This window comes from Pelodiscus sinensis, chromosome 7, assembly GCF_049634645.1.
Source record: "Pelodiscus sinensis isolate JC-2024 chromosome 7, ASM4963464v1, whole genome shotgun sequence".
Lineage (NCBI taxonomy): Eukaryota > Metazoa > Chordata > Testudines > Trionychidae > Pelodiscus > Pelodiscus sinensis.
Genome location: NC_134717.1, coordinates 43,680,834 through 43,708,725, shown reverse-complemented (window position 1 = coordinate 43,708,725; position 27,892 = coordinate 43,680,834). Strand labels below are relative to the sequence as shown.

Here is a 27,892-nt window from a genome sequence, read left to right as displayed (position 1 = left end):
AAGGAGCAAGGTGCAACACAATTTATAATATTTCAGTTATTTTTAGTTTCTACTGTTTAGTATATTTACTGTAAAGAATTGTAGTGAGGGAAAAGTTAGCTCATTGTCTTGCTGAAAAATTCAGTTAACCATTGATCCTTTATTTGGAATCATAAGCTAGGAAACAGGGAAGGATAGCTCAGTGGTTTGAGCATTGGCCAGCTAAACCCAGGGTTGTGAGTTCAATCCTTGAGGGGGCCATTTAAGGATCTGGGGGCAAATCTGTCAGGGATGGTGCTTGGCCCTGCCATGAAGGCAGAGGCTGGACTTGATGACCTCACAAGGTCTCTTCTGGTTCTAATGTTCTACGAAGCAGAGTTTTGGAAATACCCAAGCTCTCAGGAGGGGGGGCTGGCAATTCAAAGGGGCACAGGGCTCTGACTGCTGCTATTGTGGCAGCCGACAGAGCCCCTGACCTTTTAAATTGCTGCCATATGCCATGCTCCAAACAGCTCTGAGGGCTGTGGAGGGAGAACAGCGTGTTCTAGGCAGTGGTGGGGCTGGCTGCCCCAGCGTCACCCAAAGTCCCCCACTTCCAGCAGTGCAGAGATGCCTATGTGCCCATGTGCCCATCAGGTCTGTCACCCCCCTGGAAATACCAGAATAGCATGTCAAAAAAACCATCAAAGTCTGATAACAATTATATGTGCCTGAAGGAATTTTATTCATCATGATAGATTAGAATTTAAGCATTTTTATAACCTATGAACTTCCTACCAATGGATATTTAGTCATTTATGAGAATCTTCATGGAGATTTGTTTTATGGTAAAGCAATAGTGTATATTAAACCCTTTGCTTAGTCTGTGAACAAACTCATTTACATATCTGAATTTGTTTTATTGAGAGAGATAATTAACTGCCATAAACCAAAGCAGTTTAGTGTCTCTAGACAGCATTTTGTTTACTATTATGCCTGTAACCAGAAGTCAGAGAAACAATTAGTGTGTGTTCCTGCATTTGCCCATGTACAGTCTGAGAATATGCTATATGTTCTGCTCTGTATGCATGGTAAATTACATTCTGTGGTTGGCCCAGCGTTAATAGAGTAGCAGATAATGAGCTATTGGAAAAGGCACTGGTGGAATCTAGGTTCCAGATAACATGCAATAGAAAGTTGCTACACAAATGGTTGCAAAGTTGTACTAACAATATATAATGTTAGGAGCCCAGAAGCTATCTGATACAGCCAAGGAGGGGTGGGATAGGCCTGCCAAAGCGCAGACTTAGCACCTTTGTAAGATGGCCTCTACAAATGATGTTCCAATGCAGCCTTGACTGGATTTTAAAGCAGCCTGGGATGAGTCCCCTTTTTGATGCCACTGCTCTTGTATGTGCAAGGGGATGCAATTTGCCCTATATAGGCCAATTTACAACATCATGCCCTGGTTAGTTTGCAATGTATGCATCAAATGAATTCAGATGTGAATATAATAGAATGCATGAGAGACACACAGTTTGAGTCTGGTGAGTCCAGTCAGGTTTCCTCTTTCCTTTAAGTGGGAACACTACTAATTTAAAAGTCATACAAATGCAATCTTATAACACTCCCATAAAGAGGGAGGGTCTTTAGACAAAGTTTTGCCTTCGTACCTAAATGTCCCTCAATACATTTATAAACCGCAAAAGTAGCATTATTGTTCAGCCAGGTTCTGATTTGTAGGAACAGCCTCCCACACATGCCCAAAAATCCACACTGTCTGCTAGATGCACCAATAATCTATGTGCAGAAAGAAAAAATCATGGGTCAGAAACCATACAGCTAACTACACCACACAGTGCATACACTTACCTAACCCCAAGTATTCCCTAAGCATCTCTGTGTGGTTCCTGTTACACAAGGCCTGTGAAGAAGCCTCTCCACAGGTTTCTGGAAAAGGCAAAGAATGCATTTTTTGCTCCTCCAATTTGCCCCCTAGGGGTTTTCAGACACAAATTGATGTGCACCATGTCATTAACCAATATTTGGTATGAGATGCCTCGTATTAACATTGTCCTCCTTTGCAGAGTAACGCTTAATGAAAAGGAAAATCTCATGAATGCAGAGAATCTTGGCATTGTTTTTGGACCAACCCTTATGCGAGCACCAGAACTAGATGCAATGGCTGCACTGAATGATATCCGTTACCAGAGACTTGTGGTGGAGATGCTTATAAAAAATGAAGACATTTTATTTTGAATATTTTGTTTGGTTCTCTCTTAAAAAGGAAACAATATTCTATGGAGGAAGGATTATTTTAATGTAATTTATCTGGCTCTTGTAGCTGAATTCAATATTTGCTAGAGCTTTTGATGTATTCAGGAGAAAAATGAAGGAACTCTGTGTTGCTTCTGTAGTGCCATTCAGCTGATGTTGGAAACAGGTTAACACATGTTCCAGTACTAGTAATGCTGGGTGTTTATCATGTTTAAAACAAAAATCTAAAGCTCTATTGCATGATTCGCTCCCCGTTCTCCCTGTTTTGGTGAAGATCTTTCTGCAAAGGAAATGAGAACTGGTGCAGCATCTTTTGTAAGCATCTTTGTTCTGGATAGTTCGTGATTGTAATTCAGCATGTTTCTCAGTGTAAACCTATTGTGAATTTGCTTTTATGTTCTATACTAAAAAAGAACGATTTATGTGAAATGGAGCTTCTGGCTGTACATTGACACTTCCTTTCATTCTTTTCCCACTTTCTTGGGTGATTTCTTCCTGGTTTCTTGTTCTTTTATCATGTAGTAATTTGTTTTTAACAGAAACAAAATGTGTACTTTGTCACTTTAAGTAATTCTCCAGGCCTTTTATTGTGATTGCAGTAAAATCTGCAACATTGTACAATGTTTCATTTATTGTTATTTCAGTTGCAATTTTGTATTTTTATCTGGCATGCAAATATTAATTTATTAAATTTTCCTATTAGAAATCTCACATTGTGGTGTTGTTTTTAAATTAATTAAACTATTTTATATGCCTTTGTTTTGTATTTATATTCATAAAATAAAATCTCAATTAATTTCATGTTGAACTATTTGAATTGTGCATGGCATTTTGGTGCTCATAATATATTGAACGACCTTTGACTGAAAGAGACCATTTATATTTATCTTTTTTGGGAGGGAGGGACATTCCTAATCTAAATAGTTTGGAGTCTTCGGAGTCTTAACACTTGGTAAAATTTCCATTGAACTCTGATGCTTATTTTATTTGCAAAATTATTTAATCAGCATCCAGCACATTTTTCAAGAGTTCCTCAGCACCTCTTAAAAACAAAAAAACTAATGAAGTCCTGCAAAGCAGCCAGTATTATTAATTAACTTTCAATTAATTTTCAAAAAATTTGCTTATGTAAAAGCCAGCATTGCAATTTACAGTTACACAGATATCAGTGGCCCAAAGAGCTGAATCCACTACTTATTTACAAATATATCAAACTGTATTTGCTTTGGGCTTAAATTGTTCAACACTGTCCCCAACACTTCTGCCCTCACCCACATCTCCTCCACGTAAAGGGGAATAATGCATTCAAATAGCTTTTTGTCAGCCTTTCTGCAGGCCCCATGATACAGCCACTCCACATACTCACATTTTAGTCTTTAAAAATGCTCCTGAGTATGTCATAGCAATATTATTCCATCCAACAGTGTATATCCGTCTGACTGCATATCTCTAAGCAGGTTAGCACCGTGAGTCATGCCAGTAAGGTTTTGTAATCCTGCAAGCACAATCGTCTCAGCTTTCACAATTTCTATAAGACTGGTACCTCAATTAATTTTGTCTGGCATTGTTAGAATTTTCTGTACTGTTGTAATCATGACCCTTAAAAACAGCCAAACAAATAAATGTTTTCGTGATAGGGTTTCTGACTCAATCTTCTCACGAAGAATGGCAGACCAGATTTGTCCACGTGCAATATGTGACTATACCATGTTTACACCTCCTGAAATATATTGGACCTACAACAAGTGCAAAGTGAGTGCACTCTGACTGATTTGAATGTATGGAGAAAGTGAAACAAGGCCTGATGTTAAACTCAATGGCATTTCTCAGTCTGTAAAAAGGTAACTTTGGTCCACTGCAACCAATCAATTTAAACTTATGGGATGTTTTTCCCGTGTGGTAGATGTTCCTCAGTCAACAAAGCAAGAAGCTCCAGCTCCTTAGCAGATGTGAGCCTTCTGACTGGCTGCCCACCCATCTTGCCCACCTCCTAGAAAAGAACAACTAATCACAGCTGCTGTAGCAAGCAGGAAGAGCTTTTCCCTGGCCCCCTCAGCAACCTAAAGCCATTTTCTCATAACGGGATGGGGGAGAGGACAGAAAGCTGAGCAGCCCAAGGCAGCTCCATTCTCCTGTCCCTGCATCTCCTGCCCGGCCCCTCCCCCCGTGAGGACTGGGCTGGGCCTCTTCTGCTCCTTCCCCCCTCCCTCACCGCAGCACCAGCCTGGGGAGGGACAGAAGGGGTGAAAACCCCTGAAGCTGTCTCCCTCACCTCGAAGGAGGAGAGGAAGCCGGGTGGCGAGTGTGCACGTGGAACTCAGGAGAAACAGAGGTGAGTCTGAGGGACTGAAGGGATGGCAGAGGGTGGGCAAGGCGTATGCAGCAGGTGGACTCATGGATTGACAAAAGGACCAATGTGGCCTTGCCAAGGAGGCAAGACAAATTGCTGAACAGGGGTTGGGCAGATGCGGGAGTGAAAGCCCCTGCAGTGAAGGCCAAAATCACCTTCCACAGTGAATCAGGGCATGACCCCCATGCACCCCAATCACCTCCAGTGAATCTGGCTGTGACCCCTCCACACACACACACACGAGTTACCTTCCCCAGTGAATCTAGGAGTGCCCCCCCCCCCCCCCCGCTCCCACACACATTGTCAAAAGACAGACCAAACAAAATAGTATTTTTAAAATGATGGTTTTTAGGCCCATCATGATTTTGCAGGGTTCAATTGTGATTTTTGTTGCCTTGCAGGTGGCAATACTGGAAATGGGGTGCGCAAATGTGAAAGCAGGGAGCCAGAGTAGGGGGGGATGTAAATGGGAAGGAAAAAAGTAGGGTCCATAGGGGATGGAGGGGGAAGGAAGAAAAGAGGGAATACAGAGACCATTGGAGACAAGGTGGGGGCACTCTGAGGCCCTGACCTGGAGGGAGAGATCACTTTGAAGGCTGGTTTGGGGGGAAATTGAAATGGTGGTGCACACACTGCCCGTGGTGTGGGGATGGGATAGTTCTGAGGGATATGGGAGAATCCCTTTTTGGAAGTCTGTGGGTAGCACCTAGAGAATGCATGGAGCCCCTGGAGTGTGCAACTCGCCTGGCCTACTGAAGCTACACAGCCGGTTTTACATTGACTTGCACAGCTGTAAGTGAATACAGACAGTACAGGCGATCCTGTTAAAGCTGAAAGGTTTCTTCTTACTCCTCACCTTGGACTAAGTAGAGGGCTGTGAGTGGGTTGCTGACTGGTCTGGGAGAAGAGTAAGGCTGGGCTGCTGGACCATAGCTGGGTGTCTAATGTTTATACCGTGCTGCCGTAACATCATCATGTGCCCTCTGCCATGTTCATACCCTGCTGGAGGTATACTGTGCTACTCTAGTGGTCCTATGTGCTCCCTCTCCTCTGTGTGTAAATAATCTAATACCCTCAAACAGCTGTAACAGTACCACCCCATCTTCTGACTAGTCCAGTTCTCAGGTCTTTGGTATAAAGCCTTTTCAGTGTCGTGTTCTTTACTCATCTTTAGGGGCATGGGCTTGTTTTATACAGAGGGGTGGCTGTGTTAGTCTGTTTCAGTAAGTCCTGCAGCATCTTAAGACTAACACATTCATTTGCACATAAGCTTTCATGGGCTGAAACCCATTTGACAAAGTTGGTTCAAGACCACAAAAGCTTAAACCCAAATAAATATGCGAGGCTTTAAGGTGCCACTGAACTCCTTGAGGGGTTTTTGTCTTTTTTGTAATGATATTTGTCAGCTTTTATGAGTTCTTCAGTTGCTTGTACTGCTGCTCTTGCAACTATGTTAGCACAGATTCTTCTCTCCATTTGGACTGTTTTTCACCATGCTACCAGCGCATTACACCCCCACAGCCAGCCTAGACAGCATTGCCTATTGTAGGGGCATCTACCAATGGGGTAGAGAGCTAACTGATGTGCAGCAGCCAGGATAGAATGGCCAGATAAGGGGTATTACAGGTGCACTGGCAAGCCTGTTGTCATGACACTTGGGGCATGTGGGAAAGCACTCAATGCTTTCTTTGCCTCTGTATTCACGGACAAGGTCGGCTCCTGGACTTCTGCGCCAAGTGACGCAAGATGGGATGAAGATGGACAGCCCATGGTGGGTAAAGAACAGGTTAGGAACTATTTAGAAAAGCTAAACGTACATAAATCCATGGGTCCGGACTTAGTGCATCCAAGGGTAATGAGGGAGCTGGCAAATGTCATTGTGGAGCCTTTGGTTATTATCTTTGAAAAGTCGTGGAGATCGGGAGAAATCCCGGATGACTGGAAAAAGGCAAATGTAGTGCCCATCTTCAAAAAAGGGAAGAAGGATGATCCAGAGAACTATAGGCCGGTCAGTCTTACCTCGGTTCCTGGAAAAATCATGGAAGGGATCCTTAAGGAATCCATATTGAGGCACTTGGATGAGAGGAAAGTGATTAGGAATAGTCAGCATGGATTCACAAAGGGCAAGTCATGCCTGACCAATCTGATTAGCTTCTATGATGAGGTAACTGGCTCGGTGGACATGGGGAAGTCAGTGGATGTGATATACCTTGACTTTAGCAAGGCTTTTGATACGGTCTCCCACAATATTCTTGCCAGCAAGTTAAGGGATTGTGGATTGGATAAATGGACGGTAAGATGGATAGAAAGATGGCTAGAAGGCCGGACCCAGTGGGTAGTGATCATGGCTCGATGTCAGGATGGTGGTCGGTTTCTAGCGGAGTGCCCCAAGGTTCGGTTCTAGGACCGGTTTTGTTCAATATCTTTATTAATGATCTGGATGAGGGGATGGATTGCACCCTCAGCAAGTTTGCGGATGACTCTAAGCTGGGGGGAGAGGTAGATACGCTTAAGGGCAGAGATAGGGTACAGAATGACTTAGACAAATTGGAGGATTGGGCCAGAAGAAATCTGATGAGGTTCAACAAGGACAAGTGTAGAGTCCTGCACTTGGGACGGAAGAATCCCAAGGATTGTTACAAGCTGGGGACCAACTGGTTAAGTAGTAGTTCTGCAGAAAAGGACCTGGGGGTTACAGTGGATGAGAAGCTGGATATGAGTCAACAGTGTGCCCTTGTAGCCAAGAAGGCTAATGGCATATTAGGTTGCATTAAGAGGAGCATTGCCAGCAGATCCAGAGATGTCATCATTCCCCTTTATTCGGCTTTGGTGAGGCCGCATGTGGAGTATTGTGTCCAGTTCTGGGCCCCCCACTACAAAAAGGATGTGGACGCATTGGAGAGGGTCCAGCGGAGGGCAACCAAAATGATTAGGGGGCTGGAGCATATGACTTATGAGGAGAGGCTGAGGGACTTGGGTCTGTTTAGTCTGCAGAAGCAAAGAGTGAGGGGGGATTTGATAGCAGCCTTCAACTTCCTGAAGGGAGGTTCCAAAGAGGATGGAGAGAGGCTGTTCTCAGTAGTGACAGATGGCAGAACAAGGAGGAATGGTCTCAAGTTGTGGGAGAGGTCCAGGTTGGATATTAGGAAAAACTATTTCACTAGGAGGTAACTGGAATGGGTTACCTAGGGAAGTAGTGGAGTCTCCATCCCTAGAGGTGTTTAAGTATCGGCTTGACAAAGCCCTGGCCGGGTAGATTTAGTTGGAATTGGTCCTGCCTAGAGCAGGGGGCTGGACTTGATGACCTTCTGAGGTCTCTTCCAGTTCTATGATTCTATGGTGACACTGCAAATGAAACAGTAGCATGTGACTGCAGTACAGACAGCTATACATACTAATGTGCACTTTAATCTAGCTAACACATATAGGCTATGTCTACACTTCAGGCTTCTTGTTCAAGAACTGTTTTGTACAAGAGTTCTTGCGCAAAAGCTCTTGCACAAGACTGCATCCACACTCCCATGTGCTTTTGCACAAGAGATGTGCTTTTGCGCAAGAACGTCCATGGCAGTATGGATGCTCTCTTGCACAAGAAACCCCTGCCATGCATCCACATGCCTTCTTGCACAAGAACTCTTGCACAAGAGGGTTTATTCCTCATGGGGAGAGGAATAACTCTTGTGCAAGAAGCCCTCTTTTCTGATGCTTTACTATAAATTTACTTGCACAAGAACACACGTGCAGTGTAGACGCTCTGCAAGTTTTTGTGCAAGAACTGCCATTCTTGCACAAAAAGCCTGGAGTATAGATGTAGCCCCAATGTATGTGGCATAGGCTAACAATGAGACTGAACCCTGGTTCCACAGCATATGGACATGGATTTCAGCACAGGCTAAGCACTCAAGTACAGTCTGAGACTACCTGCCTATATTAGCTAGTGCACATATGCCTACCCATTCTACAATCACACTTTCACATGAAGTATCGATATATACCCTTTCCATCCTTTGGCACAGTAGGTTTTAGTTAATTGGCCAAAGAAAAAACAGTGTTAGAACTTTTGTTCTGAATTCCTGTGTGAGCAAAATCCATCTGTTCAAAGAGTATTGCAGGAACTGCATGGCAAACATGAGTTATTTGGCTAATTGTATCAGTCTTTGTCTATCTGTTGCTTTTTCCAATATGAAGTACACCACTCATCCGGTCCAAGTGTGCTGACAGCTTGATGCTGTTGACAGCAATGACTGTGTGCCTCACTTTTCGGAACAGCCGTTAGAAGCAGTGGCGCATCTATAGCAACGTTGCCAGTTGTTCAGAAGAAAATCCAAATGAGAAGTTGGAGAAAACAAACTCTAAATATCAGGCATTGGCTGGAGTTTTAATAACCAACAGCCAATGAGCAAGTGAGTTTCATGTTAGCTGCTACTGAACTTGTCCTGGGCATACTCCTGTTCACTGTTGGTGATGGAAATGCCGTTCCTCCTTGGGGAGATAGGAATTATCTAGACTGGGCAGGGTTTAGTCCTTAGAGACTGATGCATATTGCCTGAAAAGGCCAAGTGCCACTGTAAAATTAGCTCAACATAGCACAATCTGTGCCTCCTCCTAAGCAATCTCTACCAGCTTTAGAACATCTCCTGTGGTAATGGCTGATCTTGGGAAGATGCCCAGGAAGGGGAAGATGATAAACTGACATCAGCTTTTATGTACACATCCCTCTTTAGAGTGAATTAATGAGTAATTAAGATTATTACTCTGCAATTATTATACACATGGACTTCTGTTTCAGGTATCTGTTTGTTTCCTGAAATAAGCACACTCTATTTTCCCTCAATCACAAAATATGACAAATATGGGTAACCAAACCTCTGAATATGGTTAGCAACAAATAACCTCCAGACTGTGGTGTCTGCATAATTAAGACTGTCAGAATGTTTCTGATAAACATGAAGTTATCCAAACACTGGAGGGGAAAGCACATTCTGGAATATACAGTCATCTGCAGTGAAATCTGTGAATTTACTCTATTTAATTTTACACGCTTCATCCATTAATGTGAAATGATTTTCCTCTTTTCAATAATAAAGCTAATTAAAATCATTTCAGTAAGGTGATTATTTTTCATTAAGTTTTGTCAAAATGTATTAAATGTACATTAGGTGGTTACTGACTTGCTTTTCAGTGCTTGAAATATTCTTGTAGCATTTCATTAACAATGCTGTACCTTACATACAGAGGTTTGGGCCCTAATTTGCATTAAGTATAGGGAAAGGGGCATTGAGGGACTAGCATAGCCATTAAAATATTTGATTGACTTTTAATCCCTCGAGACCAGTGTTTGGATTTCAAACCCTGCAAGTAAAGTGATCATCCACATCCCAAAACCACTACATGAAGGTGATGTAATTCAGCAGGACTGACTGCACATGCCTAAAAGAAGGACGTTGCTGGAAAGATCCATGGGACTGCAGGTCAGGTTTTGAAATACATGGGCTTAATGGGGGGGATTTCATAAAGATCTGAATTTTAAAAAGAAGCCAGTTCTGGAGATGGGAAATGAGAAACCAAGAAAGACTACTCAGTCCAATTTGTAGGGAAGATCTAAGATTTAAAAAAGCCAAAAACATTCATTATAACCAAAGGGGCATAGGAATAGTACTAGGGGAAAGTAAATCCATTAATAGGGGCAGAGAAAGAGGATGAAATTAATAACTCACAAATAGCTAAGGCACTGAATGGCTGTTTGAAATCTGTCTCTAACATGAAAAAATAAATATCAAATATCAGAACAGTTTGGGGAGGAACTGTTTAGGGTAGGGTTTGGGTGCATAATTAGTAGTGTTGGCATCAAAAAAGGGGAAAGTTTAAGTTATCAGAAAAAGTCCTTCACTGTGAAATATATCAAACTGCAAAATAATCTATCAAAGGAAATAGCGACAGCATTGTTGCTTGAGACATTTAGATCTAGATTGGACCAAATACTGGAATATGTGCAGTGAGCAATATGCTTGAATTTGCAGGCAAATAGCCTGGCTAATCAAATATTCTGTTCCATTTAGGTTCTTATACCACATGTTACATGAGTACCGCTCATTTTATCACAGGGCTGGGCAAGAGAGCCTCTGTGGGCTGGATCTGACCCGCCAAGTGAGTTGATCTGGCTCATGGACGCCATGCCACTCTCCCACCCCCACACCAGTCAGCTAATTGTTCAGCTGGAGATTCACTCTAAGCACCATGTGCCCCTTGCAGGGTGGGGGCAGGGTACAAGAGACTTTGCACACTCCCTCTACCCTCAAGCCAATCGTGTCCTGGGGATGAAGGGGCGAGTGTGAAGTCTCCTCCCACCCTGCCTCCACCTCTTGGGCATGCGGCGCTTAGAGTGAACCACCAACTGAACAATTAGCTGTTTGGCCACTTGGCCGGCCAGATCCACCCAGAGATGCTCTCCTGCCCACCCCTGTGATAAAACAAGAAAGGTTCTCGTGTGACATCGCTCTAAACACCGCATGCCCCTTGCAGGGCAGAGGAGGAGACTTCGCACATTCCCCCGTCCCTGGGCCCTGATTGGCCTGGGAGTGAGGCAGTGGCAGGGCATCCACAGGCCAATTAATAGGGTTGCCAGGTGTATGGTTCTGAACTGGACAGTCCAGGATTTGAGCTTTCTGTCCGGTAAACAAATTGAGAAACTACTGGACATAGAAATGTCCGGTATTTTCTAATGAAGTAAGTTTTATTATTATTATCAGGAGGATCAGTACGTAACTGCAAACTGCCTGGCTGGTAGACACACTCACACTGCGTGAGTCTCGCTGCGTGAGCATATCCACCAGCCAGGCAGTACACACCTATGCAGTAGAGAGGCGGGGGCGGGGCCGGGGCAGGATGGAATCCCCGGGGCTGGACTCGCTCGTGTGCTCTGCCGGAGCCAGGCGTGGGATGGGCAACACCCCGGGATCTGTGTGCACCCCAGGCCAGCCCCGCTCCCTGCCAGCCGATTCTCCCCCCCCCCCCCCCCACTCCTCCCTGGCCAGCTCTGCTCGTGGCCGGCCAGTTCCCCCCTTGCCAGCCCCACTCCCCCAGACCTCTTCCCAGCCAGCCCTGCTTCCTGCTGGCCAGTTCCCCCCTGGCCTGCCACACTCCCCCTGACTCCCTCCCGGCCAGCCCTAATTCCCGCCAGCCAGTTCCCTCCCCCTATCTCTCCCAGCCAGCCCCGCTTCCCCCGACCCCCTCCCAGCCAGCCTTGCTTCCTGCCAGACAGTTTCTCTGCCCCCCCCCATGTCCTGCGGCCAGCCCCACTCCCCCCAACCTCCTCCTGGCTGGTCCCCACCCCCAATCTGAGATCAAGTGTGTCTGGGTTTTTTTTTAAGCCATCTGGTAACCCTACCGATTAATCCGCTTGGCAGGCTGGATCCAGCCCACAGAGGCTGTCTTGACCACCCCTGAGCTAGTCAGTACTGTTTAGCTGTGTAGATACTGATATGCTCCCATCACCAGAATTTTTCAGTTCCGCCTATCATAGGCGGCGAGTTATATGGGCTCATGGTGCTCATGCTCCACGAATATTCAGAGCCAGGGGCCCTGCTCCACCAATATTTGGAGCTGGGACTTTCCCCCGCCCCTGCCTGGAGCGGACTCTGGCCAGGGGCAGACTGGCCCAGCGGGATACCAGGAATTTCCTGGTGGGCTTTCATCAGAAGGGCCAGCTGGTGGCTGCTGGAGAAGGAGGGGTGTGACTGGGCAAGCTCATTCCCCCGCCCCTGCAAGAAGACGCCGGTGGCCGTGGCATCAGAAGCTGCGCTGCTTGGCGCACCTCGACGCTGCTGCGCATGCTCGGGTGGCCCTGTGGGCACTTCAAAAGCCGGGGCTGCACAGCTGAGAAAGGGGATGGAGCACGTCACCATGAGGCTGGCAGAGGACACAGAGAGCTGGAGGGAGCCAGGGCCCTGGACAAACAGGCACAAGAAGCGCCCCATATTATGGACTGGATCCCTGGCTCTGCCCCGTGACACCAGCTGAAAGTCTGCAGGTACAAGTGACCGCGGCTCCCATTGGCCAGGGACCTCTCCCTCTCCCCCCCGTACCTGCAGAGGTGCAAGTAAATATGGTGGTCTGGGGGCCTTGCCGGGGCTAACCCTGGTGGACCAGATCCAGCCTGCCGGCCAGTATTTGCCCACCTCTGTCCTAAAGCCATCGTGGTTCCACTTACTTTATTTTGAGAGCCTCGATTTCCTTCCGATCAAGCTAAAGGATCTTCCCATCTCTGCTGTCCAAGCTATCCTCTTACTTTTCATCAGACCCTTCCACTGCCTGGAACCAAACGCTTCCTTCATTTCTAACCCTCCCCCAATCTACTCTCTGTCCTCTGTTGGGTGCTGGTCCCGATGATCATTAGAATTCGAATACTGAACCCTCACCAGAATCCACTGTCTCTCTCCGCCTAATTAGTGTTTCATGGAACCAACCCTGCCCCTATCCCTTTTGCTTAACACCTCAAGGATATTATTGCCCTGTCTCTCTCTCCTCTAATTTCTCACCTAAGGGCAGCCCAGATCGGTGTTTCTTGGGGATCAATGGCCCCTGATATGCAGGTATCACCAATTTGCCCCTCATGGCTGGCTCTGGGGAGCTACATTTCCCAGGCAAGTGAGATGTTGAGCCCAGACAATAAATGTGGCTTCCGGTGCCTCCGTGTGTGGGTCCCACCCGGAGCATTGGGGCTTTAAGCTCTGTGGTTACTACAGTGTCATGTGTCTCTTGGAGAGCTTCCGCCTGGCCCTGGGCCAGCAGCCAGAGCAGCTCCACAGACTCCAGCCCCACAAAGTGGAAGGCAGAAGGTGGGGGAGGAGAAGGGGGAAAAATAGGGGAAAGGATGGGAGAAGAAGGGGCTTGTGCTGAGGGGAGGGGGGCAGGTCAGGAGAAGATAGGGGAAGGCACCAAGGGACAGGGTGGAGGAGAGAGAAATGCCAGGGGGTCAAGTGGAGACAATGAGGGGAGGAGGAGGAGGCAGGAGGGGAGGTGTCAGTAGGAGGGGGGACAGGGTGATGCTGGGAGAGAAGAGAGTAAGGGCATTGAGGGCTAGTGGTGGGAGGAAGAGGTGCTTGGAGAAGGCTTGAAAGAAGAGTGTGCATGAGGTAGGTGTGCGGGCAGGCGGGGGGGGGGGAATAGCCCATTCTGGGCACCATCAAAAATGATACAAACCTGCCGCCCCTGCCACATATTTTCACAAACCCCTCCATCCTAGAGATTAAGAAAATTGCTTCAATATTGCAGCACATCTTCGCCCACCCGGGAATCAAGAGTCATGATTTTTGTTGGCTTGAAGTTATGGTTGTTGTGCTACCAAACCAACCTAGTTGCAGTCATCTTAAGGGCAAATGTGCATTGTGGAAAACTGGAGGCTGCTAGAAACAAATAGTTCAGTAGGGGGGGAAAAACCTAACCACCCTTCTGAGACAGTAACGTGAACTTCTGCTTACCCCTGCAATACATTGGTAAGAGGGAAACCTATTATTTACGTTTTAGTTTTATGCCAATTTTTCTCTCTTTTAAATGGTAGAGGAGCAAGTAAAAGCTCCTAAAAAGCATATATTCTCTGTGGTGCTGATCTAGTTTTTGCAGAATGATGAACATTCTGAAATGTTTTTATTATAGATATATTCTTACAACAAAAATCATTTAGTGAACCTGGTAATATGGTGGAGGGGGGGGTTAAGTAATGCAAAATTACTCCTTAGCAACTGCACATCAGACCTGGAAAGCTTATGTAATACAACAGAATGAAGGTAGGAAATATCTTGCGGATTACCATGATTGCTAAGCAAACAGGTATGAAGAGGAGTTCATTATGCTTAGATACCATGCTATAGCTGCACGAATGTAACAGCAACCACAAAAAGAAAAATTTGCCTGGGCCAAAACTAGCCATATGCTTCTTAAAGTGCTTTGTGTTATAATGAACAGCAAACTTCCAAGTGATCATCATAGTATGCATGCTTATTGCTACAGGGTTTGTTTATTTAATTTTTAATCAAACTCAACTTTAAAGTGTGCTTATGATCAGAAAAGAGGTGATGTAAAATTAGCACCTTCCTACTCACCAGAACTGTACCTTTTGCTGCAAATCCTGACATGACCACAAACAGCCCAGCCTGCTGCAGAATGAAGGGAAGCAGAATTTGGGAGGTTCATGCAGGCAATCTGTAAACCTATGTACCATGGATCCTAGTTATGTCACACATTTTAGATTTCCTAGTCAGTCTTCTGTAATTATTGGAGATCTTTGTAATGATAAGACCTGAGTTTGTTTTGTTATGCAGCTCTCTCACACATAACATACCTGAAAGTCCAGATTGATCAGGATATGTTACTTTGCATTATGTAACATTCTAATTACAAAATCTCATTCATTTTAGTTTATGATTAAAGTTAAAACTAGAACAAGATTTGAACTGTAAAGCAATTAGCACTGTTGGTCAGTAAGCACAAACCAAGTCTCAGTTTGCTTCCTACCATGGAAGACCTTAAATTAGACAGCTCTCCAGAGCTCTAGAAAGTCTGGTTTATTTCCTACCTATGGCATCTCAACCCCTGCCTTGCTTTATATGGTTAACAATGATAGAGACCCCCATATTGAAAATCACTCTTCTTGATCATAGCTTTTGATGTAAGTATTCAGACTGTAGCTCCATAAACTCTCCACTCAATACAGGCAGTCCCCGAGTTACGCGGATCTGACTTACGTCAGATCCGTACTTACGAACGGGGCTTTTCTTGCCCTGGAGGACGTGGGAGGCGGGACCGCCCAGATGCGCCAAGGTCCCTCCACCCACATCCTCCGGGACGAGAAAAGCTGCTTCGCGTCTCCCTGGTCTGCTGGTGGGGGGCCCCCAGCAGACCAGGGAGATGCGGAGGACGCAGGCGGCGGGACCGCCCAGACGCGCTGCGGTCCCGCCGCCCAGGTCCTCCGCGGCTTTGCTCCATGTCTCCCTGGTCTGCTGGGGGGCCCCCAGCAGACCAGGGAGATGCGGCGCAAAGCCGCGGAGGACCCGGGCGGCAGGACCGCGGTGGGTCTAGGTGCTCCCACAGCCCGGGTCCTCCGTGGCTTTGCGCCACATCTCCCTGGTCTGCTGGGGCCCCCCCACCCCAGCAGACCAAGGAGACGCGGAGCAAAGCCGCGGAGGACCCGGGCGGCGGCACCGCGGCCCGTCTCGGTCCCGCCGCCTGTGTCTCCATGGTCTGCTGGGGGGGCGCAGCTACTGTGCCCCCCCCCCAGCAGACCAGGCTTTTGTCATGGACACCTGTGGTAGAGCAGCTGGGGCGCTGCCGGTTGGTCCCGCAGCACCGCTCCTCGGCGCTACTGGATCAACCCGGCATCACCCCAGCTGCTCTGCCCCAGGAGTCCTGATTCAGCCGCTGCTGGTCAGTTTCAGCAGCGACTGAATCAGGACGCCTGGGACAGAGCAGCTGGGGTGCTGCTGGGTTGGTCCAGTAGCGCCGAGGAGCGGCGCTACTGGACCAACCCAGCAGCACCCCAGCTGCTCTGCCCCAGGCGTCCCCAAGTCAGCCAAGAAAGTCTTTGAAAGAGATGGTGCAGACACACACATTCGACCAGACAGGGGCGCTCGTGGCAGGTGAGTGCCACCCTGTGACACAGTTGGTACCAGAAGTGGGGACTAGTCAGGCTGCTATGGGAGTGAGCACATGGACCTCAAGAGAGACCAGGCACCAAGGGCTGTAGGCTGCTGCCTGAATTGAGAAACTGTTACCCCCGTGTCCCTACCAGAACAGAACATGGAGTGAGAATGTCAGCAGAGGCCCTCTGTGAGGGTAACCAAGGGGCCCTGAGGGGAGCCCAGGCATGTAAGAAGAGTGCCCCTTTGTAACTTTGAAGGCTCAGGCTAGCCCTGAGGGAAGGACTAAGCCAAACATTAATTATGGGAAGCCTGTGGACAATATAAGGCACAAAAGGTGCTTCTACTGCCACAGGAAGGGCCATATAAAAAAGCATTGCCCCTAGAGAAAGTATAAGGGGGTGCTTTCTCAGACTGCTGCAGGGGAGGGAGTAGTGAATACTGGGACCCAAGCAGAGAGGGAAACTGAGGCAAGGAAGCCTCCGGTACAGGAGAGAACCCATCTGGAAGCCAAGAGGGCTACAGTGGGTATCAACCCAGGATCCAAGAGGGCTACAACAGGGATTCAGTCAGAGACTTGGGGTCAGCCAGTTACCAAAGGAACCTAGACAAAGGTCAAGGGCCAGCAAAAGGTTGTGGAAATGCAGGTTAAAATACTTAGTATTCTAGTTAATAAGGAGGCCCAAACAGATTTCCCATGGCTGAGAGAGGTGAAAGAGAAGGACGGGTAGGAAACAGGACTTTAGGACAGGTAGTGGAATAGCACAGACAGATTTTGCAAGCTCCCCATCACAGAGAAGATGACTTGCTGAAACATCTACGGGCAGCAAGAAAAGAACTAGAGGATCTTAAGCTCTAGAATGACCAGCTGACCAAAGAGCTCCGGTTCACCAAGCAGGAAAAAGAGTGTTGCTCCAGGCAGTGTATGACTGAGGCACAGAGACCCTAATATCAGGAGGCAAAGGTGAATCATAGGACTGCGAGTACTCTCCAGATAGAGACCTGAGAGGAAAACCCTAGGAAACCAGGGACAAGGACTAGCAAGGGTAAAGACTATTTTAAGTAACTCTGCTGGCCTGACAGAGAACCCTGGGAAATCAGAGCACAAATTGGTAAAGTTCTGTGGGTGAAGTAGGCCCAGGAAAGAGAACCTGTGCTTTCATTGGTGAAACTTTTTGTGATGGGGTGGTCTGGCCACACCCAGCCCCAGAGAAACCATAGAGAAGTGCTCCATGCAGGCAAGAGTGGCAGCAGAAAAACCAGCCAATCAGAGGCCAGGAAGGTCTACAAAGGGAGCTGCAAAACAGAGCAGCAGTCAGTGCATAGCAGAGTTGAAGAAAAGCAGTCTGTGAGGCTATCTGAGGAAGTGGTCTCCTGGAGGCACCACTCTCTCTGAATGGGGAACAGACTTGGAGACATTAGCAGAGGGCATTAGGATAGGCCCCTGTTAAGTGTGTATCCCAGAAGGGGGTTGAGTATTTCACACAGAATGTGATGCAGCTGGAGGGCTGAGTAGCCAAAAAGGTTTTTGAAAGAGACAGTGCAGGCACACACACTTGACCAGATGGGGGACTCCCAAGAGTGACCCCTTACAACTTATGTTGAGCTGGGGTGTGATTTTTTTCCACACTCCTTCCCAACAAAAGATTTATTGACCAATGTGCTAGCATAGGTATAGCCCAAGGGAGTGACTATTGTCCATCTGTTCTTGATAATTATATATAAATATAGGTACTAGTTTTAGAGTAGATAGTTGAGTTAGGCAAAGTTCTTCCCCCATTTGGAGCTACACTTACTCATCCCCCAGGTACTGTACCCCAGACTCTGGGATTTAAAACTGTGTCTCTTGACAGCACTCATTCTCCATGAGTGATGAGCACCAGAGGTGCCTTTACTGCCATGGTAAGGCTCACATCATAGTTCTCTGCTCCATTTGCAAGTCCTTCCTGCTCCAAACCCTGGAATCTCAGAAGTTCCACCTCCCTAAGTTCTTAATGGAGGAAGCTATGCAACTGTATGCACACTCAAATCCAGGCTATGTCTACACTCGTGGCGTCTTGCATGGGACATATGCAAATGAGGCTAAGCATGGAATATCGCCAAGCCTCATTTGCATACCTAATGAGCTGCCATTTTTGCAGAAGAGGCTCTTGCGCCAGAAGGAGCTGTCAACACTGCCCCTTCTTGCTCAAGAAAAGCCCTCTTATGCAATGCCGTTATTCCTGAAAATAATAACGCACTGTCACACAACCCCTTTGGGCATGGCAGCAGAGCACATGTACTTGTTGGGGAGGAAGTATATTTCGCAGTGGCATTACAGGTTCAGACTCTGAACTGTCAGGTTCTGCAAGCTCAGTATGATTTTAATGACTACACTAGGCTAGCAGAATTCAAGGACAAGCTACCACTGGACCAACAACAGCAGTTTCAGGCACTTGCAGCTAAAGGGTGCCTGGTCACCAAGGTGAGCCTCCAACTGGCTGTGAACCTGGCCAACATGTCTCTCTCACATGCACAACAGGAGTTGTAATGCTCCGAGACTCGTAGCTCCAATTGTCCAGCTTCTCCTGGGAAATCCAAAATATGATTGAGGACCTTCTCTTCAATGAAAACAACTGTTCCGTGGCAAAACGGCTGAATCCCTTCATGTGCAGAAGGACTCCATATATACTCTGGCCCCATGATGCAAACAAGAGAGGCAGCTGTTTAGTCTGTGCCCACACACTCAATACCTAGCCTATTCCAATGCCAGCAAGAGGGGCACCCTCTCAGTGACCATGCCTTCCTATATTCACCACAACCACCTTCTCTACCCCAAAAGCAGCCAAAACCTCAGTTTTGAAGTGATGGTCAAGACCCAGCAATCTCCCCCGAGTACCACGCCCATCACCCCATGTTGCTTTGGGAGCCAGCTTGCCTAAATCACTCTCAGTTGGGGCAAGAATACTAAGGCAGTCAGGTACTGGAGATCATGCACCATGAATACTCCACAGAGTTTCTGTTATTCCTGCTGCATCAGTCCCCTCCTCTCACCTGGCCTCTTGGGGGACCCTTTCCATCAACACATTCTCCAACAAGAAGTGGACACTCTCTCTTCAAGGGAGCAACAGCTCATGTCCTACCTCAATACACGGGACGAGTCTTCTATTTCCTCATGCCAAAGGAAGTAAGAAGGTATCGCCTCAGTCTCAGTCTTTGTGTGCTGAACATCTTTATCAAAAAGTCCAAAATTCAATATGTGGATGTTGGCATCAGTTATTCCGTCCCTCTCTCAGAGCTTAATTCATGGTTCCCAACATGAAGACCACTTACTTCCATGTGAACATTCACCTGGCCCACCGTAAGTTTCTTTGGTTTTAGGTAGGTCACCAACACTACCAAACAGATTGCTGCTGAGTTTTCAGGTACCTAACATTCCTCTGATTCAGTGCAACAAACTCAACAAAGATTAGCAAACAAAGAATAAACATCAACGCAAGAACCTAGCTCAAGACCAGGCATATGCCAATCTTAAAACATGCACCAGAGAATCAGAACCTTTCAAACAAGTTGCTTTTTCTAAGTGAGATAAGCTGTAGTTTGCAAATCCCTTCATCCCATCACTCCTGCAGAGCTGTTGGTCATAATGCTCTTCTGGCAGCATGAAGCTTTGTTGTTCCTTACACCATGTGTCAGCTTCATATTGTACTTCAGGGGAAAATACATTGTTATCAACATTGTTATGATAAACTTTATAATTTTAACAGAAAGTTTGCAGGTATTGGGGATAGATAATGAAAAACTGATTTGCATGGAGTAGTAGCGATGCTTTTTTTTTAAGTCACCATTTTTTAAAGTACTCTGGCACAAAGTCTGCCTCTAATGGAGAACATGTTCACAAACTCAGATATCACTTGGCATGTGAATGAGTAATTCACTCCCGTGATGATAGAAGCGGGGGACTAATCAGATACTTCAGCCAACTGGTTTATGGAGCTATGGATCAGCATCAAATGCACAGTAGCATTGGCCAGATGTAGAGGCTCCTCCATGGATTGTCAATTAGGAAAAGAGATGTGGTGAGCTTAGAGCCTGGTTCTGATCTCCTTGCAGTGGTCATTGGAGGTATACCAAGGAGAGTGACATCACCTGTAATGGAGATGACTCACTGGAGAAGGTGGGAATATAACTGCTCGTGTAGAAAGCTTGGGGTGGTTTGTTAGATGTTCCGCCTTTACGTCTGGCAGTTTTTATCAGTAACCTGTATTTTTCTTAACTAAGGGTCTTAATCTCTTTGCCCTGTTCTGTGACCTAGTGGGATGGAACCATTGTTCTAACCAAAATGTGTCCGTCTTTAAGACTTTAAGGGTCAGCCTGTCCATTAAAAGATTGTTTAAAGTTGATGATGATAGAATCTAAATGGAATAGAAGAATTAGCCATCCTGCACGCTGTGAGGCCCACTGATATCTATAGCCATATCTCTCAGTATTACAAATAATTCCAACAGACGGGCTTGACCTATTTAAAATCTGTCTCCCTAGGGCTGTTATTGCTCTGGAGTCATAGACTCTATTCAGTGTGATGAATTAAGTGTAAATATATTGCAGGGGAAATACCTTGCTTCCTTCATGCACAAATGCTTACAAGTTCATAAAGCTATTTGAGAGATGCAACCATTCACTATATTTATTATACTGTAACTGAAGTTGAAAAGAGGCCACTTGTGGGATCGCTGTGCTGTTGGATGTTGCAATGCACATTTAAAATGCAAGTATAACTTTCAAATATCTGCTTACTATTAGCTGAAACCTCTTGCAAATATCCAAGAGGGAGTTCCTTCTCTCTCCATTCCTTTCATGCACATAATCGTTCCTTTTACGTAGCCTTGAACAAGCAGCCATCACTGCTAATCTCTGGTATTTTACTATAATTGTATTACATAATAAAATCTAACCAAATTGTTAAAAGAAACATATTGCAACAATCTCATTAGTGATTAATCTAACTTGAAGCCCTTTCAGGATTACTGTGTCAGCATATGTAGGGTTTCACTAATGGATTTAACATCTCTCATAGTTGTCTCACAGTAAAGGATTGTCAATACCCAAATTTACATTGCTTTAGTTACATCAGGGCAAATCCTTGTGTTGACACATTTGCATGAATTTAAATGTAACTTATATTTATTCCGCTTGTCCCCATTGATATAAGCCTTCTTTATCAGTGAGAATGTCCACAAACCAAACAAAAATCACTCTGATTGGGGCAGGACCACTTTGTATGTTAGACAGGACCTAAACAGATGTGCTCTGGTGCTTTCAACAGGGCTGGTCCTAACCAATTGGCAGCCCCAGGCAACTGCCCGGCTCGCCTGGAGGGTTGCCAGATGGTTTAAAAAAAAAAAGCAGAAAAAATTTGTCAAGCAAAAAAAAAAAAAAACGGCAGCCCCATGAAAAAGCTGTCAGCAATCCCTTGAAAATGGCGGCCCCGGGCATCTTCTAGGCTCACCCACCTCTAAGACCGGCTCTGGCTCTTGGGATCCAAATAGGATCCTGATTTTATTGGGACTGTCCCAGTAGTAGAGGCTTTGTCTTCTATAGGACGTTATTACTCCCCATCCCAATTTTTTTCACCCTTGCAATCTGATTCAAAGGGATCTGTCCTCATTAGAAGGAGGGAATGATGGAAGGGTTTTTTTGAGGGGAGGGAGAAATGAGAGAACCTTCTAGATAGCCCTCCAAAAAAAGATTCCTCATGCCCAGTAACTGGCCAGATTTCAGTACAGAGATTTTTTCCTAAATGGAGAACTAATTCCAAAAGATATTTTAACACATTGAGAGAAGTTGAGGTCCCTTCCAGTCCTAGTATTCTATGATTCTATGATAATAATAGGAAACAGAGATTGTAAAAACCTTTTAGACTCCTAAGTCCATTGTCCTAGAAGAGCAGGATATTTAGAGTCCCCTGAGGGAAGATGTACTAAGTGTTTGAATGTTAATTTTCACTGAAACTCTCCATATTTACCAGGAAGATGAGACATATATCTGAAAAATACTTTAGTAATTTTTAAATGATTTTTAAAAATCTTCTTTGTTTTGATGCTGAGTTAGCTTTCACGTCTTTTGTGTTATTGGCCATATTATGGCTCTATTTACCAAGCTATTCTCAATAACTGTCTTGAACTGAGGGAATTTAGCTGTTAGAATGTATATATAAGGCGGATTTAAGGCTGTTGCCATGCCACAAAGCCAAAACCCAGTTCCCTGAAGGCAGAGGACCTTCCAATGTATGTGTGTGTTTTTAAATCCATAGCTCAGATTATTTGTGGAATACATTGTGTAATTTCTGATATCCCAGTGAATTAAGATCTGATATTAGTTTTGTGATTAGTAGGTGTGACATTGAAAAAGGGATGGTGTCTTTGTGGAACAACTACCAGAGAGGTCCTTATTTTAGTTAAGAGCTAGAATAAAATAATGTAATTTTGTTTTGGGTATGAAAGGCCATCCACTAGTGCAGCAGTTTTTAACCTTTTCTACACCATCACCTGCTTTTCCTTACCAGGATCTCCTTGCCCATCTTGCCAGGAGCCTCTCCCATTTAGCATTACGGGAAGGGTGGTGTGGTTGCAACCACTTGATGCTTCTTTATGCCCTTCTACAGGTGTTGAGTCCCCTTTGAATTAGCATTGTCCCAAATATTTAAATCTAGATACCTAAGATCCATAGTTAAGCACCTAAATAGGTAACCTGATTTTCAGAAAAACTGAATGACCCACTAATGACATTAAAATCAGGGGGAGATGCAGATACTCTGCACCTTAGAAAATTAGTCCACTTTTAAAATGAGACATTTATTGAGACACACCAAATGGTGTTCATGAGTCCACTTGGCACTGTAGGCAATTCCAAGTTCTTCCCACAGCTCCAGTAAATCAGCCACATTGCACAGATTCAAAATAATGCCATCCCCAGGAGACGGGTATTTTTCTGAGAGCACTGAGGCATCAGAGAGGTTGAAAGTTCATTCAGTAAGGCTGTGGAACTGGCAAAATAGCCTATATGTCCAGAATTCCAGCATTAACCACTTTCTCCATGCTGTGAGGGAAATTTAATTTTCTATGGCCATACTTTTGTGCCTTGCAAGTCTCCTCCATCTATGTAGAGTAACATATTGCCTGCCTGATATACAAAAAGCTTAAAATAAGCTGTTCCAGCAATTCTGCTAGTGCTAAAAGGATTTGTGTAGTAGTTCTAGAGAAAGCCAATGAGGAAATGTTTAGACACATGGTAGGCCTAGCACCATAGTATCATAGTGCCCAAAGTATTCTGAAAATCCTGGAGCAGTTTGGGTGCCTTTTACAATGAATTTGCCAGGACTGTGTGATCCAACATGGTGCACTTGTCTGAAAGGGCATCTATAGGGAAGTCCTCCCATGAGTGCAGTGCCCAAGGCTTTGTGCTTTAAAATATGGCACTTCATAAATGCGAGCTAGGATTAGGTTTACCCTTCTTAGTCATAATAGTGAGTCCTAAGTGCTCTGCCAGGTACACCCTTTACTGCTGAAAAATCATAGCCGTCTCTATCAAGCTGGCAGCATTTGCTTGAAACAATTAACTCTGTTTACATGGGTTGATCAGCTGGAAAAGCATTCAGTATGTTTTACTAACTCTAATGCAAGTTGTTCCTTTCCCTGTGCAGATATAAGGGAGATAGGCCTACCCATCTTGAAACAGAACACTGCATTCGCCAGTGCAAAGAAAGCTACCTGTGGATTCCCTCAATGCAGGAGAATTTCCAGGAGGGAAGAGCCCTATTGTAGCTAACCCTAATCTCTTTTCACTCTTCAGAGTTTTCACATCAGACATGTCTTCAGAGTGGGAAGCATGGCTGAGGAAACAGCTGGAGTTGTGCCTGCCAGAATGGTCCCTCTGGAACTGGACTCAGGTGCCACAGCAACCTTTACAAACTGAGATTTTAACAACTTTTCCCTGAAACCTCACTAGGATCTAACCTTGAGTGCAACTCAGTGAGGACCAAGACTTAAACCCTAGCTCTGAAACAGGAGCCATGTCCAAGAAGATGGCTTGACATTTTTTTATCTAATTGTTAATTTCTTGGTTAATAAAGCAAAACTCCAGAAAAGGGGCTGAGTTTTGATTCTACATAGTTTTTCACAACAGGGCTGAGACATGTCTGATGTGAAAACTCTTGAATCTCCTGATGCTAGCTAATTTAAAATCCAGTCCATAATATTGCACTCAGAAAGGCATTTTCATTAATTAATGCATTGGTCCCAAACTTTTTCATCTATGCCACCCCCTACCTGGTTTGTGCCCACCTGGGAGCTACGGTCAGGAGCAGGGGCTATGGTTGGGAGTGGGGCCAGCGCTGCAGCTGGAGCCTTATCTGGGAGCCTGGGGCCACCGCTAGGTGCAGGGTCAGACTTGTGGCTGGGACAGGGGGTGGGCCAGACTGGATTTGGGGACAGAGCGGGTTTGGGGAGCGTATACCACCCAGCCCTGCTCTGGACTGAGTAACACTCCCCCTCCACCTCCCGTAGAAGTCCCTGAATATTCCTTCATGTCTGGGTGACATGGTGCGTGATTTGGGGGGTCATTACATTAACATTTAGTCCTTGTGCTACCCTTACAAACACACTTACAAAGGAATGAGAAAAGTGCATCCAATGGGATCGCAAGATAATTTTTAATTCTTGTTTAAAATATGTATTTCTTCTGTTTTGGTTTTCCTAGTGATTGTGAGTTATCTCTTTGCTGTTGATGTGCCCACCGCATCTTTTCTAACAATGGGTTGCCACCTGCTGGTGATAGTATTGAGTTGTCAGACTGGTGTGTGATGGCTTCCAGTTGAAAATGTATGCCACACTGTATATAACTAGGGGAAACTGAATTAAACATTGTTAAAGAGTTTTTGGTTTACAATTGTACATAGAGTAAATAAGCTTCTATTATTTATTTCTCAGCTCTTATCCTCCTTCATTTTCCTGACAGTGGCTTAAAGCTTTTATACACAAATATGTGCCTGCACACATATGAAATGATGGATTGCGCGTCAGATTCATGTGAATTAAATAGCTTGAGTTAAACCACTGGAGATAATAGAAGTGGTTGGAGACAAAAAAAACCTACCCACACCTTTCCTATACCCTCTTTGAAATTATCTGTATTCCCTTTTAAATTTCATTTATGGTTCTCATGTCAACCAGTAACCTAGATGAAACTGCCGTTATAGCCTCATCTTTCTGTACTGTTTCTTCTCCTCTGTCTCCCAGTATAGTTCAAATAGATGCAAGTGTGTATATGTGAATTATTAAAGTGTTCTCAGTCAAAGTCTGTAATTCCCCAGCATTTCACCAAAGCAGTTAACTTGTAAACTGATTGGTTGCATTATGCTGGCTCTCTTATGAAGAGAGGGTTTAACTTCAATAACATTAGTGTTTTGTTGAGTGTGAGTTTGAGCAGAACTTGGTCCTAATATTATTAACAAATTCAGCTAAAGATATAAAATCCTAAATTCAGACAAGGGCGAGTTAAACTTCTTCTTTATAGCTTACCTGTATGAGACCCATCTCCGTTCTATTCACTTGCATGGTTGAAGCATGTGTAGCTAGCTATGGCACTTCCAGAACCCTAGTGCAGAGGGGCTCAGAGACCAATGTCTCAAAGATCAAAAGGCTGAAGTTAAGAAGGTGTGGGATTAAGTCAGGGCAGGATTTATCTGTCTTCTATCAGCAAATTATTTTTGCAAAGCATCCTGAGGCTTTGAAACTGAAAACATGTTTCTTAGTGAAGTATGGAAACCAGGTGTTGTTCTCTCTGCAAATTCAGCCAAACTGATCATTCCACTCCTGTCTGCTTCATCAAGATGATAGCTAGTCATATTACACTGTTAACTACAAACAACTTTCATTTTGTCAGTGCGTATTTAAAAATCAGAGTTCAACTAAATGCCTCTCCCCTCCTCTCCCCTTCCTCTTCCATTCAGGTCATGGGTTCCTATAGGTGTTTCATTGTTGTTGTTGTTTGAGCAAACTACTCTTGCAACACCCTTCAAAGGTGGACTTCTGACTTTCAGTCAGTAAGTTGCAGCTAGCTGTCTCACATATAGGAGTTTGCTCCAGAACTAAGGAATCTGGTTTTAGGTTTACACAGCTGCATGAAAAGTAAACCATATTGAGTGCACAAATTTTCTGGGCCACTTACAAATTCCTGGCTTGGATATGAAAGGAATGCTGGGACAGACAACATGTGCATAGCTGATGCTGCCTGGTTAACATTCCAGTGATATCATGAATTTGTATCTTTGTGTAGTGTTACACTGAGAGTTGGATGAAACCTCGCTGATGCTGGTGAGCAAGATAGCAACCCTTCATTTGGAAGAAGCAGTTAATAGAGTGTTTTGTGGCATCAAATATAAGACCAAAAGGGACTGCTAGATCAGCAGCTCTGACTTCCTGTATGACAGGCCACCAATACTGCCCAGCTCCTGCACATTAAATCCAATAATGGAAATGAGACCAGAGTAAATGAGATCCACAGCAAACTACTTTGTGCCCTGGATAGATAATAAGTAACTGAGAAGTGTCCGTGTCTGAGGCCCCAACAATGGCAGGGAAATGATTAAGTGAGATCTCGACAAATAATCCTGGCAAGTGACCTGCATCAGATAGTGCCATAATCTACTGTCACCAACAATGCTATTGGGTGGTAGAAAATTCCCTCCTAAACCAACATATGGCAATGAGTTAGCTACACTGAGCATGTGAGCCCAAGCCAGGTAGGCAACCACCTGAGAGTGAGAACACTCTGTTACCTCAGAGACTTGGCCTGCCCTGCCCAGTGTTCCATTTTCAGGCATGGCCTTCCCTGATGCTACAGAGGAGAGGGTTAAAAAAAAAAACCTTCCAGAATACACTGAAAAAATCCCCAGTTGAGCTTCTTTTGAAATAAGACAGTTAAAACAACAGGGCTGTGTCTAGACTGCCAAGTTTTTCCGCAAAAGCACTTGCCAGCTGTCTACACTGGCCGCTTGAATTTCCGCAAGAACACTGATGATCTCATGTAAGAAATCAGTGCTTCTTGCAGAAATACTATGCTGCTCCCGTTCGGGCAAAAGTCCTTTTGCGCAAAAGCTTTTGCGCAAAAGGGCCAATGTAGACAGCTCAGATTTGTTTTGCACAAAAAAGCCCCGCTCGTGAAAATGGCGATTGGGGCTTTTTTGCGGAAAAGTGCATCTAGATTGGCCATGGATGCTTTTGCGCAAAAGCATCCGTGCCAATCTAGATGCACTTTTCCGCAAATGCTTTTAACGGAAAAGCTTTTCCGTTAAAAGTATTTGCGGAAAACTATGCCAGGCTAGACGTAGCCCCAGGAGTCACCAGCCAAAACACAGGCCAAATGCAGGGCCGGTCAGCACCTGAGTTATACATGCAAAGAGCTTTCAGTGAGGCTGAATGCAAGCCCAGAGAGCTGGGTATTGTTTTAAGGGAACTCTCTCTCTCTCTCTCTCTCTCTCTCTCTCTCTCTGTGTGTGTGTGTGTGTGTGTGTGTGTGTGTGTGTGTGTGTGTGTGTGTGTGTGAGAGAGAGAGAGAGAGAGAGAGAATCAGTGAGAAATGCCACAAAAGTAAGCACCAGAAATAGCCAGAGATGCACTTTGTAGCCTAACCCTGA

At 45.3% G+C, this 27,892-nt stretch overlaps 1 protein-coding gene across 5 annotated transcripts in view; it reads left to right on the top strand.

Moving 5' to 3' along the window:
* The window catches only part of CHN1 (chimerin 1), a 178,903-nt gene extending 175,957 nt beyond the window's left edge, over nucleotides 1-2,946 (top strand). For all 5 annotated transcript variants that reach the window (XM_075933671.1, XM_075933670.1, XM_006119476.4 and 2 more), the window contains one exon: nucleotides 2,046-2,946. In XM_075933671.1, the coding sequence (XP_075789786.1) occupies nucleotides 2,046-2,217 (172 nt within the window). In that variant the 3' untranslated portion in view covers nucleotides 2,218-2,946. The remainder of the gene's footprint in view (nucleotides 1-2,045) is intronic.
* Nucleotides 2,947-27,892: the final 24,946 nt, after the last annotated feature.